We start from the raw sequence: 14536 nt of genomic DNA, 5'->3' as shown, positions 1-14536 counted from the left end.
CTGGAGCTGTTTTAGCAAGCCGACACTAACTGGGGCCTCTCGGCGCCACTACCCGTTTGAGGTGAGAACACAGGAGGATACCGGCTCCACACGGAGGCTATAGAATCTAGCGAACATGTTGGGCGTCGCCCAGCCCGCAGCCCTACAAATATCTGTCATCGAGGCGATCTTTTTCTTCTATTTCTTTCAGTTTTCCCTCCACTTCCTTTATCTTTTGTATGTCTTTTTATTTATTCAGTTCCATTTCCAAGCTTTCCTTTATTTCTCTTTCTTTGAATATTCTGCATTGCCGCATAATACTACAATACTTCATCGAAAATTGTTTCATTAAAAACTCTACGTTCTCCCACCATATTCTCTTATCCTCATCATACATTTCATTTTCCTTTTCCTTTTCCATAATCTCTTTAACCTTTGAAACATAGTCTTCATTCTTTAAAATCTCTGTATTTAAGATCCATACTTCCGGTTCCCTTTGCATATTACTCCAATCTATTTTAAAACGTAAAACCTTATGATCACTAAAACTGGTTTCTTCATATCTGATATTTTCAATAAAATTCCCCAAATGTGTGTTATTGCACACAACACATAATCAATTCTTGTTTTACATATAAAATGTCCCACTATTTGCCTTCTTGAAAACTCCTTTTTTCCAACATTAATTTCTCTCCACACATCTATTAAGTTATTTTCACTCATCAATTCCTTTAATTCTTTTCTCCCTGCGTCCGATTTAAAAACCATTCCTTCTGCCATATCCTGCTTACTGAAAACAGTATTAAAATCCCCCATCATTATTATTTCTCTATATTTCTTCACGATATTTCTTAAAACATTAAAAAATTATTTATTTTCTTTCTCCTCTGTTGGCGCATGTACATTCACTAAAATCAGTTCACGTCCATCACATATTACTTCTAAAAGGAAGTGGAGGGAAAACAAAGAAATAGAAGAAAAAGAATATGAGGGGGCGAGGTTAAGAAACAAAGAAATAGAAGAAAAAGAATATGAGGGGTCGAGGTTAAGAAGCAAAGCAAAATATGTGGTAGAGGGAGAAAAATGTACAAAGTTTTTTTTTTATCTGGAAAAAGGGAGAGGAAAAGCTGGAATGATAAGAAATAAGAGGGAAAAATGGGAAAATTGTAGAAGGGAATGAAAAGATTTTAAAAGAAATAAATAATTTCTATGAGGATCTGTTCCCTTTCAGTCGGTCACTCCGAGTCACGTCGGTGACCGATGAATTGGGATATCGCTTCGATAGACCAATCTACTTCGAGTGTAAACTAAACGAGCCAATGCACATTGGCATGCAATTATTGCATCCAGCTGCCGCTGATCACAGCGTGAGTATAATAAGGCAGCAGGTGCAATGCATACCAGCTTTTCGCTTCGGAGCCGAGCGACAACATCGTTCTGCTCTATATTCATTTAGAGAACTACGAGTTCAGCACACTCTCGTAAGCTTTTGAAAACTCACATCTAATTAAAAACTCATGGCAGTCCGGGCACTTGACAGTATTGCAGTCCCGTGCAAAGTGTCCCTTTTCCCCGCACTTATAACATTTAAAATCTGGGCAATCTTTCAGCAGATGCTTGGGGCTCATGCACAACCTACAGGTTTTCACCTGGCAGCTGTGCATCACCCTGCAATACTGCTGCCCTTCTGCTGTCTCCATCTTCGTGCTGTACGGGAGGGACACCACCTCTCTGGGGAACCTCACTTTGACATACCTTGTGCCATCTTCAATATCAGTGCCCGTGTAAAGCCTCCTTTCGATTTTTGAAATGGGGAAAACCCCCCAACCCTCCAATTTCTCTAAAATGTGTTCATCTTCCAGGTAGACGGGCAAATGCATAAAAGAAACAACATATTCTCTGTTTTGCATTTTTTTTATCTCGCAGTTAGTTCCTTTTATTGTCAGTCCATCCATCAGTTCCTCACACGTTTCCTCCTTCTCCAATGTTACTTCGCATTCTTTTCCTTGTCTCGATCTCACCGCCAAAATTTTCCCTCCTCCAATCCTCTCTGATACTGCTTTGATTACATCCTCTGCTCTTACTCCATTCACTTTATCCACTTCCACAATCACAGTTGCCTCTTTTAAATATTTCCTTTCCCCCAGACTTTTCCTCATTTCTCCATCCTTTCTGTTTCCAGCTCGTTGTCGGTAATCCAGTCCATTGTTGTTTTCCTTTCCTGTCTCTCCAGCCATTTCCAAGTCTTTAACTGTGGGTCCGTCCAAAAAAAGAAAAAAATGAACAAAACAAAAAAAAAAGACCTTCCAGACAGCACTAAGCTGTTAGGTGGTTTAAACACCAAAAAAACAAACTAAAAAGTCCAAATAACAAATATACAAAAACTCCTAAACAAACAGAGATGTGGGAGAGCCTTCCTCTCCCTACTGCAGCCAACACACTTCCTGTGTAGTGCGACTCTCTAGCGCCCTTTTTTTTTGTTTGTTTTTTTTTTATTTGTACATATTCAAAATACATTAAAGCTGTTACAGGGGAAATATTCATCAAATGCACATCAGAAAAGCATCTTTTCAAAACATGCATAACATTAAATCTAACCAAGAACAACTAAAACCACAAATTCATTCATCTTCTCTCGGCATATCAAAGTGCTTTTGTTTAAAAATATATGTAACATCGTTTGTAAAAATTCCATAAAAATCCCCCATCTTATATTTTCTTACCATCTTTACCCTCATGCTTTTAATTTTCTGTTCTACGTCCACCAAACCCATCCCTCCCTCCTCCGGTTTCCCTATCAGTGTAAAATATGCAATTCTTGGAGGCTTTTTGTCCCATAAAAATTCTAAAACACTTTTCTTTATTCTCCTAAAAACGCAGTCTGGCAATGGCATCACATGCAAAATATACCTCATTTTAGATAACATTAGCATGTTTACAACTAACATTTTCCCCTTTAAACTTAAAAACCTGCTTCTCCAAAAAATCAGTCTTCTTTCCATCCCTCCCACCATCTCTTCCCACCTACTGTCCATGGCCCCCTTTTCGTTCTTTGCTAAAATTGCTCCTAAAATCTTAATTTCTTGCACCTCCATAAACTTAAAGATCCCTGTTAGAACCTCCGCCCTTCCAAACTTCATGTATACTGTTTTTTCTTCATTTATTTTTGCACCCGAACCCTCACAATACAATTTCGTTTTCTCCATCAATCTTTTAACACTTTCTATGTTTTCAACCACAATTGTCGTGTCGTCGGCATATTGAAATATTTTCATTAATTCTTCTCCCTCTTCCATTTGTATTCCCTTTATTCTTTTTTCTCCATTTATTAAAAGCCCTAAAGGTTCTGCCACCAAAGAGTACAACTGCGCCGACAACGGACACCCCTGTCTTATGGATCTTAAAACTTTAAAAGGTTGAGTTAAAAAAACGTTGCATTTTACTTTTGTTAAAATATCCCTGTATGAAACTGAAATCCATTTGATAAAATTACCCCCAAACCCAAATTCCTTTAAAACCGCAAATAAAAACCCATGTTCCACTCTGTCAAAAGCCTTTTCGAAGTCCATACTTATAATGTATGCACTTTTTTCCTTTTCTTTTATATACCCCACTATATCTCTTATGCTGCTAGTAACATCTGCTATATCCCTCCCCTTTACTCCATACGCTTGGTTGGTTTCTATTATACTTGGCATGACATTTTTCAACCTGTTCGCTAAAACCTTGGCTAAAATTTTAAAATCAGTGTTTAGCATTGTAATAGGTCTAAAATTCTTCAGCTCAGTTTTGTCTCCTTTTTTCTTGTATATTATTTTCATTAATCCTAGCCCCATTCTTGGGTGTACTCTTTCTTTTTTTAAAACTTCTTCAAAAATTTCATTTAAAATCACGCTTACCTTTTCTTTCAAAACTTTGTAAAACTCACTTCCAATACCATCAACCCCAGGGCTTTTCCTCACTCTTAATTGATTTATGGCTTGTGTGATCTCTTCTGTTGTTATTTCCCTTTCACAATCCTTTTTATCCTCCTCACCAACTTTCCTTCTTATCTGTTGCAACAAAATGTTCCTTTTTTCCTCATCTCCTCCCTCTGACTTAAAAAGTTCCTCATAAAATGATTTCACTTCTTTTATAATCCCCTCTGTATCTGAAACCACCTGTCCATCCCCACTTTTAAGTTCTTTAATTGTTTCCGCTCTCCCCTGCTTTTCTCAAGATTAAAAAAAAATCGGTTACATTTTTCTCCTTTCACCGTGTATTTTGCTTTGCTTCTTAACATGGCCCCCTTGCATTTCTCCTCTTCTACTTTTCCCAACGTATTTTCTATTTCGATTACTTTTTGCACATTTACTTCATTTTTATTTAACTCCTCTTTTAGAGTTCTCCTTATTTCTTTCTCCTTAGTTCTTTTAACCTTTTGTAACAAATTACAGTAGTTTATTGAATATTTCTTAATCTCATACTTTACATTTTCCCACCATTGCCTTTTGTCTTCCATATACATCTGGTCTGTTTTCCTCTCATCTAATATATTTTCGATCTCTTTTTTAAAACTTTCATACTTTAAAACCTCAGTGTTTAAAATCCACACCCCAGGTCCCTTCGTTTCTCTTTTAAAATCCATTGTCATTAAAACCATTTTGTGATCGCTTAAGGTCGTTTCTTTGTAAAATATTCCATCAATAAAACATTCAAGATTTCTGGTACTTAAAAAATAGTCTATTCTGGTTTGGCACATAAAATTTCCCACCAACTGTCTTCTTGAAAATTCCTTCTTTTTTCCATTTCTTTCCCGCCACACATCAATCATATTTTTCTCTTCCATCAATGACCTTAGTTCTTTTCTCCCCCCATCTGATTTAAAAACCATCCCGTTTGCCATATCCATTTTACTAAAAACAGTGTTAAAATCCCCTGCGATCACCACCTTCCTCCATTTTTCAATTACGTCAGCTAAAACATTAAAGTACATTTTCTTTTCTTTTTCTTCATTGGGAGCGTGCACGTTCACTAAAATAAATTTGTCTTCTTCCATTTCAATTTCTACCACTATACATTTTCCTTTTTTATCATTATATATATGTTTTGTCTTTATACCTCTGTCTTTTCTTATTAAAACCGCCACTCCTCCTCCCATTTTTTCCTCTTCGTTATTGAAAAGTAATTCCCCTTCCCATCTTTTTTTAAAATCCTCCATAACATTCTTTTTCCAGTTAGTCTCTTGCAATAAAATCACATCTTCATTTCTACACAATTCCTTCACCTTTTCAAATTTATAACCATTATTGAATATTTCTTAATCTCATACTTTACATTTTCCCACCATTGCCTTTTGTCTTCCATATACATCTGGTCTGTTTTCCTCTCATCTAACATATTTTCGATCTCTTTTTTAAAACTTTCATACTTTAAAACCTCAGTGTTTAAAATCCACACCCCAGGTCCCTTCATTTCTCTTTTAAAATCCATTGTCATTAAAACCATTTTGTGATCGCTTAAGGTCATTTCTTTGTAAAATATTCCATCAATAAAACATTCAAGATTTCTGGTACTTAAAAAATAGTCTATTCTGGTTTGGCACATAAAATTTCCCACCAACTGTCTTCTTGAAAATTCCTTCTTTTTTCCATTTCTTTCCCGCCACACATCAATCATATTTTTCTCTTCCATCAATGACCTTAGTTCTTTTCTCCCCCCATCTTGAAATACTGCGGACCCTCTTCCGTCTCCATTCTCATGCTGTAGGGCAGAGAAGCCACCTCTTTCGGGAACCGTACTCTCACGAATTTCGTTCCATCCTCTATGCGGGTGCCCGGGTAGAATCTCCGTTAGATCTGGGAGATGGGAGTTACCCCCCATCCCTCCAGCTTTTTTAAAATCTCGTCGTCCTCCAGGTAAGCAGGCAGATGCATGAAAGAAACAACAAAATCCTTATTATTCAACTTTTTAATTTCACACGGCTTTCCTTTTATCATCAATCCATCTGCCAGTTTCTCAACATCTTCCTCTTTCTCCAATGTAATTTCATATTGTTTCATCATTTTTGGTCTTACCGCTAGTATGCTGGTCACTTCAATCTTGTCCGTCAATGCTTTTATAATGTCCTCCGCTCTCCCGTCCTGTACCTCCGTCAAATCAATCACCACCGTCGCTTCCTTAGCATAGATCCGTTTGCGTCTCCTTTAAGGGTAATCCTTTTCTCGTTGTCTTTTATCAAGTCCACTTTTCGTTTGCCGTCTTGTCTCTCGTGCCAAATCCATGTCCGTTGCCGTTAATCCGTCCATAAAAAAACACAAAACTGAAATGATCCATCCCAAACAGCAAAGCTGTTGGGAGGACAAATAACAAAAATAACACAAAAAACTTGAAAACAAAATACTTATTTTGGACAAAAACAACGCAAAAAAACAACACAAAAGTCTGGGTGAGACTTTCTCTCCTCCCTATAGCCAACACACTTCCTGTTTTTCACTAGCTCCCTCTAGCGCCCTCAGGGTGGTATGGCCGTAAGCGAGGACTGTCACAAAGAGTGGGCTATTTAAAGATCAGCCACCCTAAAGGCCAGTGTATTAGATAAGTAGTAAAGAAAACACAAAAGCTTACCGCACCTGGTATTCCCAGGCGGTCTCCCATCCAAGTACTAACCAGGCCCGACCCTGCTTAGCTTCCGAGATCAGACGAGATCGGGCGCAGACTTTTTTTATTTATTTATTTTTATTATAGAAATGTATCAATTCAAACATACATATCAATTATTTAACATATTAAAATACATAAGATGCTTTCTTTGACATACAACTCCTAAAATTAAGAGTTTAAAGACATCTTACTTACAAACATTTAAAAAAGGAGTCATTAAATGGTTTAATCTTTTAAAAATGACAATTCCATCCCCAAGTCATTTAAAACCTTTAAGACCTCCTGAGTAAAAACATAATAAAAAATTCCTCCAACTTAAAAAAAAATAAAACCGGCATTCAACATATTTCTCAACTTTTCTCTTAAACACATTCCACACATCAATTAAAACATTTTCCTTTTTTACCACCACCCTTCTTTCCCATACTGCACTTTTCATCAACATCACTAGTAAATTAATGAGTTTTTTATTTTTACATTTCTCATTAATGCCTAACATTAACACCTTTTCCCACTCAAAGTTCCCATTTTCTTCTCCTCTCAAAATTAAAATCATGCTTTTACATCTCTCATTAAAATCTTTCAGCTCATTACAATATAAAAACAAGTGTAAAAACCCTTCGTCTGCATCCTGGCATACTTTACCTCAGGTGGCAGACAGGGTGGTATGGCCGTACGCGGGGACTGCCACAAAGAGTGGGCTATTTAAATATCATACACCCTATAGGCCAGTGTATTAGATAAGTAGTGATGAAAACGTTAAAGCTTACAGCACCTGGTATTCCCAGGCGGTCTCCCATTCAAGTACTAACCAGGCCCGACCTTGCTTAGCTTCCGAGATCAGACGAGATCGGGCGCAGACAGGGTGGTATGGCCATAAGCGGAGACTGCCACAAAGAGTTTTTTTTTTTTTTATTGAAACAATTTGATCATCCAATATTCCCAATACAGCTCTCACATCAAATGTAATATTTTCTTAAAAAACATATGATGAGAGGTCATCGAAAATACATTAAGCCTCTCACAAGGACAGAGATTAACATTCCAATTAAAACCAAAATAAAAACAAAGACATTCAAATGAATAAAAATATATTTTTCTTCCATATTATTCCATTCCTGGCATTGCAATATTAAACTCCTTGAAAACTGAGTAAACCTCTGAAGTAAAAACCTTATCAAATTCCTTATTTTTTTGTCCCTGTTTAAAATAACTATACAAACATTCTATATACATTTCCCAACGCCTTTTAAACAAACACCACACATCAAGTATAATTTGTTCTTTTTTTTGCGATCACTCTTCTTTCCCAGATGGCTTTTTTTCATTAGCATTACAAACAGATTGATCACCTTTTTGTTTCTTTTCTTCTTATCCCACCCTAACATAATGATCTTATTCCACTCTGTAACTTCTCCATCTTGCTCCCCTCCCAGGTTTACAATAATAGTTTTACATTTGTCATTAAAATCCTTCAATGCTCTATAGTATAAAAACACATGTAAAAAATCTTCCTCACTTCATACTTTGCATGTGGCACTTTGTTCCATACCAATTTTATTGAGTATAACATCAGTAAACAGCACTCTGTGTCTGATAAAAACCTCAGAATTTTCCAATTTGACCTCAGTTATCTCCCCTTTCATGTTTTTCCAAATATCCTCTTCTTTTAAACCTTTAAATGTCTTCTGCCAAAATTTGTTTGCAACCGGTTTCTTAAAAATCACATCTCTGAAAAAGCCATTAAACATTTTCACTGTACATTCCTTTAAAAGCCACAATTTCTCTCCCAGTATTACATACACATCCTTTTCCTCTTTCCCCCCTTCCATAGTTTCAACCTTTTTTATCCATTCTTTAGGTATTGCATTTTTTATAATTTCATACTTATTTTTTAGTTCTTGCATATTAAATTCTTATTTTGCTTCCGTCCATCACATCTACTATGTACTGCATTGGTAAAAATCCTTCTTTATATTCATATACAACATCTCTTACTTTAACTATTCCAACTTCCATCCATTTTTTTAAATATATTTCCTTCCCTTGGTTTAAAATGCCGGTGTTTAGGAATAATGGCTGATTTAAAATGTTTTCTCTTCCATGTAAGTTGTACTGTACAGTAGCTAAAAGTTTTCCCCAAGCCCTTAAAACTTCTTTGTAAAACTTTGGCAACCCCTCTGTTATCCATTCTTTTGTTCTCATCCATAACACATCATCTCCCAGATTAAAATTCCCACATTTGTTTAAAAAAAATTCCATTGTTGTTTTCCATTCTGCTTTGTTTTTTTTTTATTGAAGAAATATATCAATTCAAACATACATATCAATTATTTAACATATTAAAATACATAAGATGATTTATTTGTCATAAAACTCCTAAAACTAAGAATTTACAGACATCTTACAAACATTTAAAAAAGGAGTCATTAATTGGTTTAATCTTTTAAAAATGACAATTCCATCCCCAAGTCATTTAAAACCTTTAAGACCTCCTGAGTAAAAACACAATAAAAAACATCCATAATTTCCTCAGACTTAAAAAAATAAAACAGGTATTCAACATATTTCTCAACTTTTCTCTTATACACATTCCACACATCAAGTAAAACATTTTCCTTTTTTACCACCACCCTTCTTTCCCATACTGCACTTTTCATCAACATCACTAGTAACTTTTTATTTTTATTATTTTTACATTTCTCATTAATGCCTAACATTAACACCTTCTCCCACTCAAAGTTCCCACCTCTCAAAACTCTCAAAATTAAAATCATGCTTTTACATCTCTCATTAAAATCTTTCAGCTCATTACAATATAAAAACAAGTGTAAAAACCCTTCGTATGAAAACGTTAAAGCTTACAGCACCTGGTATTCCCAGGCGGTCTCCCATCCAAGTACTAACCAGGCCCGACCTTGCTTAGCTTCCGAGATCAGACGAGATCGGGCGCAGACAGGGTGGTATGGCCATAAGCGGAGACTGCCACAAAGAGTTTTTTTTTTTTTTATTGAAACAATTTGATCATCCAATATTCCCAATACAGCTCTCACATCAAATGTAATATTTTCTTAAAAAACATATGATGAGAGGTCATCGAAAATACATTACGCCTTTCACAAGGACATCGATTAACATTCCAATTAAAATCAAATTAAAAACAAAGACATTCATATGAATAAAAATATATTTTTCTTCCACATTATTCAATTCCTGGCATTGCAATATTAAACTCCTTGAAAACTGAGTAAACCTCTGAAGTAAAAACCTTATCAAATTCCTTATTTTTTTGTCCCTGTTTAAAATAACTATACAAACATTCTATATACATTTCCCAACGCCTTTTAAACAAACACCACACATCAAGTATAATTTGTTCTTTTTTTTGCGATCACTCTTCTTTCCCAGATGGCTTTTTTTCATTAGCATTACAAACAGATTGATCACCTTTTTGTTTCTTTTCTTCTTATCCCACCCTAACATAATGATCTTATTCCACTCTGTAACTTCTCCATCTTGCTCCCCTCCCAGGTTTACAATAATAGTTTTACATTTGTCATTAAAATCCTTCAATGCTCTATAGTATAAAAACACATGTAAAAAATCTTCCTCACTTCATACTTTGCATGTGGCACTTTGTTCCATACCAATTTTATTGAGTATAACATCAGTAAACAGCACTCTGTGTCTGATAAAAACCTCAGAATTTTCCAATTTGACCTCAGTTATCTCCCCTTTCATGTTTTTCCAAATATCCTCTTCTTTTAAACCTTTAAATGTCTTCTGCCAAAATTTGTTTGCAACCGGTTTCTTAAAAATCACATCTCTGAAAAAGCCATTAAACATTTTCACTGTACATTCCTTTAAAAGCCACAATTTCTCTCCCAGTATTACATACACATCCTTTTCCTCTTTCCCCCCTTCCATAGTTTCAACCTTTTTTATCCATTCTTTAGGTATTGCATTTTTTATAATTTCATACTTATTTTTTAGTTCTTGCATATTAAATTCTTATTTTGCTTCCGTCCATCACATCTACTATGTACTGCATTGGTAAAAATCCTTCTTTATATTCATATACAACATCTCTTACTTTAACTATTCCAACTTCCATCCATTTTTTTAAATATATTTCCTTCCCTTGGTTTAAAATGCCGGTGTTTAGGAATAATGGCTGATTTAAAATGTTTTCTCTTCCATGTAAGTTGTACTGTACAGTAGCTAAAAGTTTTCCCCAAGCCCTTAAAACTTCTTTGTAAAACTTTGGCAACCCCTCTGTTATCCATTCTTTTGTTCTCATCCATAACACATCATCTCCCAGATTAAAATTCCCACATTTGTTTAAAAAAAATTCCATTGTTGTTTTCCATTCTGCTTTGTTTCCCTCATCCAGATACTTTTTGACTAATTTGACTCCCAGTAGTGATGCGCAGATGAGCTAAAATGTCACCCGAATCCGCAGCTTCAAATAAATTATCCACCCGCCAACCGCCCACACCTGTATTTTTGTCTGATTTAGATAACCGCACCTGACCAGCACCCGATCGTCACATTAGGGTTCGTACGGTCATGAAAAACCTGGAAAAGTCATTGAACAGCAATTTCCAGGCCTAGAAAGTTTTGTAAAAATAAATAAACTCAAAAAGTTTTTGAAAAGTCATGAAAATCTATTTCACAAGTCTCTCTATAATAGAATTATGTTTAATCAGATCCTGAATTTCGTTGCGGGATTGCGCATACATCACATTACTCATTCCCGCAGCTTTCGACTTTAAAATGAGGGAAATTACTGCAAAACCTTTATTCAATATAGCGTGTAGGTTAGATGAGTAAATAAATCCACACAAACCATCAGATGAAAACAGCGTAAGTGATTCAGCTGTACGGTGTCTTCTCTCTTTGACTTTCGTTTCACTAGTTCACACTTACATATAATGAACAGAGTAAAGATTATGCGTATTTGGCGTGCTGTCCGGGGAGAGGGCTCCGAGCTCGAGATGTTGAAAATGTCTGTGAAGACATCAGTGAGTTCCACTGCACAGTCTCTCAGTACACGCCCAGGAATGTTGTCAGGACCCGGAGCTTTGCGTGCATTGATCCAATGCCATATAACCGCCATCCGCGCATCACTAACTCCCAGACTATTTTTCCTTGGCTCCACATCCATTAAACCCAAACCTCCTTTTTCCACCATCCCTATTAAAGTATCGTACGCAATTCTAGCTGGTTTCCCTACCCATAAGAAGTCTAAAAGACATATTTTCAACCTTCTTTCCACCCACACATTTATATGTGACATAGATGTCACATAAAAAATACCACAATTTTGATGTCATTAAAACATTCAGGATTAAAACCTTCCCTTTTAAATTTAGTGCCCTCAATTTCCAAAAGTTCAGTCTTCTTTCAATGCTTCCCATTATTTCTTCCCACATGGTTTCTCTTACTTTATCTTCATCTTTCCCCATTAAAATTCCTAAAATCTTCATTTCTTTTACTTCCTTAAATTTAAAACTCCCCGTTAAATTTGTCGTCTGCCGAAATCTCATATATACAGTTTTTTCTTCATTTACTTTTCCTCCTGACCCCTTGCAAAATCTCTGTAAACATTTTCTTTTTCTTTTTTATCATGTCTTTTATTGTTTCAACATAATTCCCATCCTTTAAAATGTCTGTATTTAAAACCCATACCCCTGGCCCTCTTTTCCCAGCATCCCAATCCAAATGTACAAAAAATGGCTTATGATCACTTAAACTCGTTTCTTCATACCTTAACTTCTCTATAAAACGTTCTAAATTCCTTGTACATAAAACCATATCTATTCTTGTTTGATAAATGAAATTGCCTACTATTTGTCTTCTAGAGTATTCTCTTTTGTTTTCGTTCCTTTCCCTCCATACATCCATCATATTGTTTTCTTCCATTAGTGATCTTAACTCTTTCCTTCCCGTATCAGTTTTGAAAACCATACCCTCCGCTATATCTTGTTTGCTAAAAACTGTATTAAAATCCCCCAGCATAATAATATATTTATAATTCCTCACAATTGTCTTGATAATGTTAAAAAACAATCTGTTTTCTTTTTCTTTCGTTGGTGCATGTATGTTGACCAGTATAATATTCTTCTCTTCATAACTCATTTCCACTACCAAACATTTCCCTATTTCATGTTTGTATATTTCTTTGCATTTTACAACAGTTTTCTCTTATTAAAATTGCCACACCTCTACCATTTCTTTCATCACCATTATTATACAGAATTTCACCGTTCGTTCCACCTTTTCCTCATTTCCTTTATAGACCCTTCTGTCCAATTTGTTTCTTGTAGCATTGTCTTCTTTTTTTACACATTTCTTTTACTTTATCAAACTTTCTTACATCTTGAAGTCCTCTCGCATTAAATGTTACTATCTTCACCATCATGAGACCGAAAAGAATATATATCAAGCCCATCAATTATCATTCTATCTCCCCCAAGTCCTTTAACAGTTCATATCTGTTTACATTTTTCAATGAGTCCTCTTTAACTACCTTTTTCCTTGCCCCACCCAAACTTGGTTTTACCTTGATTGATCTTCTTTTCGTTTGTTTCCCAGCTTTGTCCTCCTTTTCCTCTTCACTGCCACTCTCAACAGTCTGTTCTTCATTCACGATCCTTTGATGTTCTATTCTGTCCAAAAGTTTTTCAACAGTCTGAGGAATGTCTATTTGCATCTCCGCTTCTCCCCCTTGTTGTGCTTGCTCTTCCTGTATGTTACTGTCTTTACTCTGTTCTCCTTTGTCCTTATTTTCTTTAGTTCCATTAACCTGTGTTGTCGTGGTTCCTTCCTCTTGCCCCTTTTAGCTGTCTCCTTCATGCATCTGCCCGCTCACACCTTCTTCCTCCTCTTCCTCATTTTCCATCCAGCATTCACAGTTGTTGAGCACCTCCTCGCAATCTGGGCACTTCACCGCTTTGCAGTCCCTCGCAAAGTGTCCCCTCATCGCATTTGTAGCACCTAAACTCCGGACAGTCTTTCACCATATGCTCCGGGCTCATGCACAACCTGCAGGTTTTTACCTGCTGGCTGTGCATCACCCGAAAGTGCTGTGGTCCTTCCGCTGTGTTGAGCTTGGTGCTGTACAGGAGTGAGATCACTTCTCTGGGGAATCTTGTTCTTACAAATCTTGTTCCGTCTGTGTGCCTGGATAGACCCTTCTTTTTATCTTAGAGATGGGGAGAACTCCCCATCCCTCCACTTTCTTTAAAATGTCCTCGTCGTCCATGTAAACAGGCAGATGCATGAAGGAAACAACAAAGTCTCTGTTTTTAAGTCTTGTTACCTCACAGGTTTTTCCTTTGATAATTAGTCCATTCATCAACTCCTCAGTGTCCTTCTCCCTCTCCAAAGTCACCTCAAAACACCTTGTTTGTTTAGGTCGAACCGCCAAGATTTTCCCTTCTCCAACTTTTTCTGTCACTGACTTTATAATATGCACTGCTCTCACATCATCCACATCCATTAAGTCCACTCTTACTGTTGCTTCCTTACTGTAAACTCTTTTTCGAATTTCCTTCTTAGTCTCCTTTTCCTTTTAGTTTCCATCTCGGTGTCATTGTTCAAGTCCAATTTAATTTCCTCTTGGTGTTTCTCTTGCCATTGCAGGGGTCGTTGCCGTTAATCTATCCATTTTGAAAATTAAAGCCCAAAAAAAAACGTAGCTTCCCCCCAAAACAGCGTGAGCTGCTGGGAGGAAAAGATAAAACAAAAAGTGTACCAAAATAAAACTTTTTCCCAAATAATAACAACAAAATATCAGAACAAAAAAGGTGAGCCTTTCTCACCGACTGCTCAAACTGCCAACTCACTTCCTGCTAGCACTCTATCGCCCTCAGGTGGCAGACAGGGTGGGATGGCCATAAGTGTGGACTGC

At 36.3% G+C, this 14536-nt stretch overlaps 1 protein-coding gene across 1 annotated transcript; it reads right to left on the bottom strand.

Annotated features, from left to right (window-relative positions):
• Window positions 1-1436: 1436 nt before the first annotated feature.
• Window positions 1437-12914, bottom strand: LOC107670656 (uncharacterized). The gene is made up of 2 exons (XM_016463335.1): window positions 12901-12914; window positions 1437-2224 (listed from the first exon to the last, which is right to left on the bottom strand). The coding sequence occupies exon 2, from the start codon at window positions 2214-2216 to the stop codon at window positions 1440-1442; it is 777 nt and encodes a 258-aa protein (XP_016318821.1). The 5' UTR covers window positions 2217-2224; window positions 12901-12914; the 3' UTR covers window positions 1437-1439.
• Between the last annotated feature and the right edge of the window lie 1622 nt (window positions 12915-14536).

This window comes from Sinocyclocheilus anshuiensis, unplaced genomic scaffold (assembly GCF_001515605.1).
Source record: "Sinocyclocheilus anshuiensis isolate Anshui unplaced genomic scaffold, SAMN03320099.WGS_v1.1 scaffold1282, whole genome shotgun sequence".
NCBI lineage: Eukaryota > Metazoa > Chordata > Actinopteri > Cypriniformes > Cyprinidae > Sinocyclocheilus > Sinocyclocheilus anshuiensis.
Note: the sequence above shows the minus strand (reverse complement) of the source record. Positions and strands in the feature narration are given on the sequence as shown.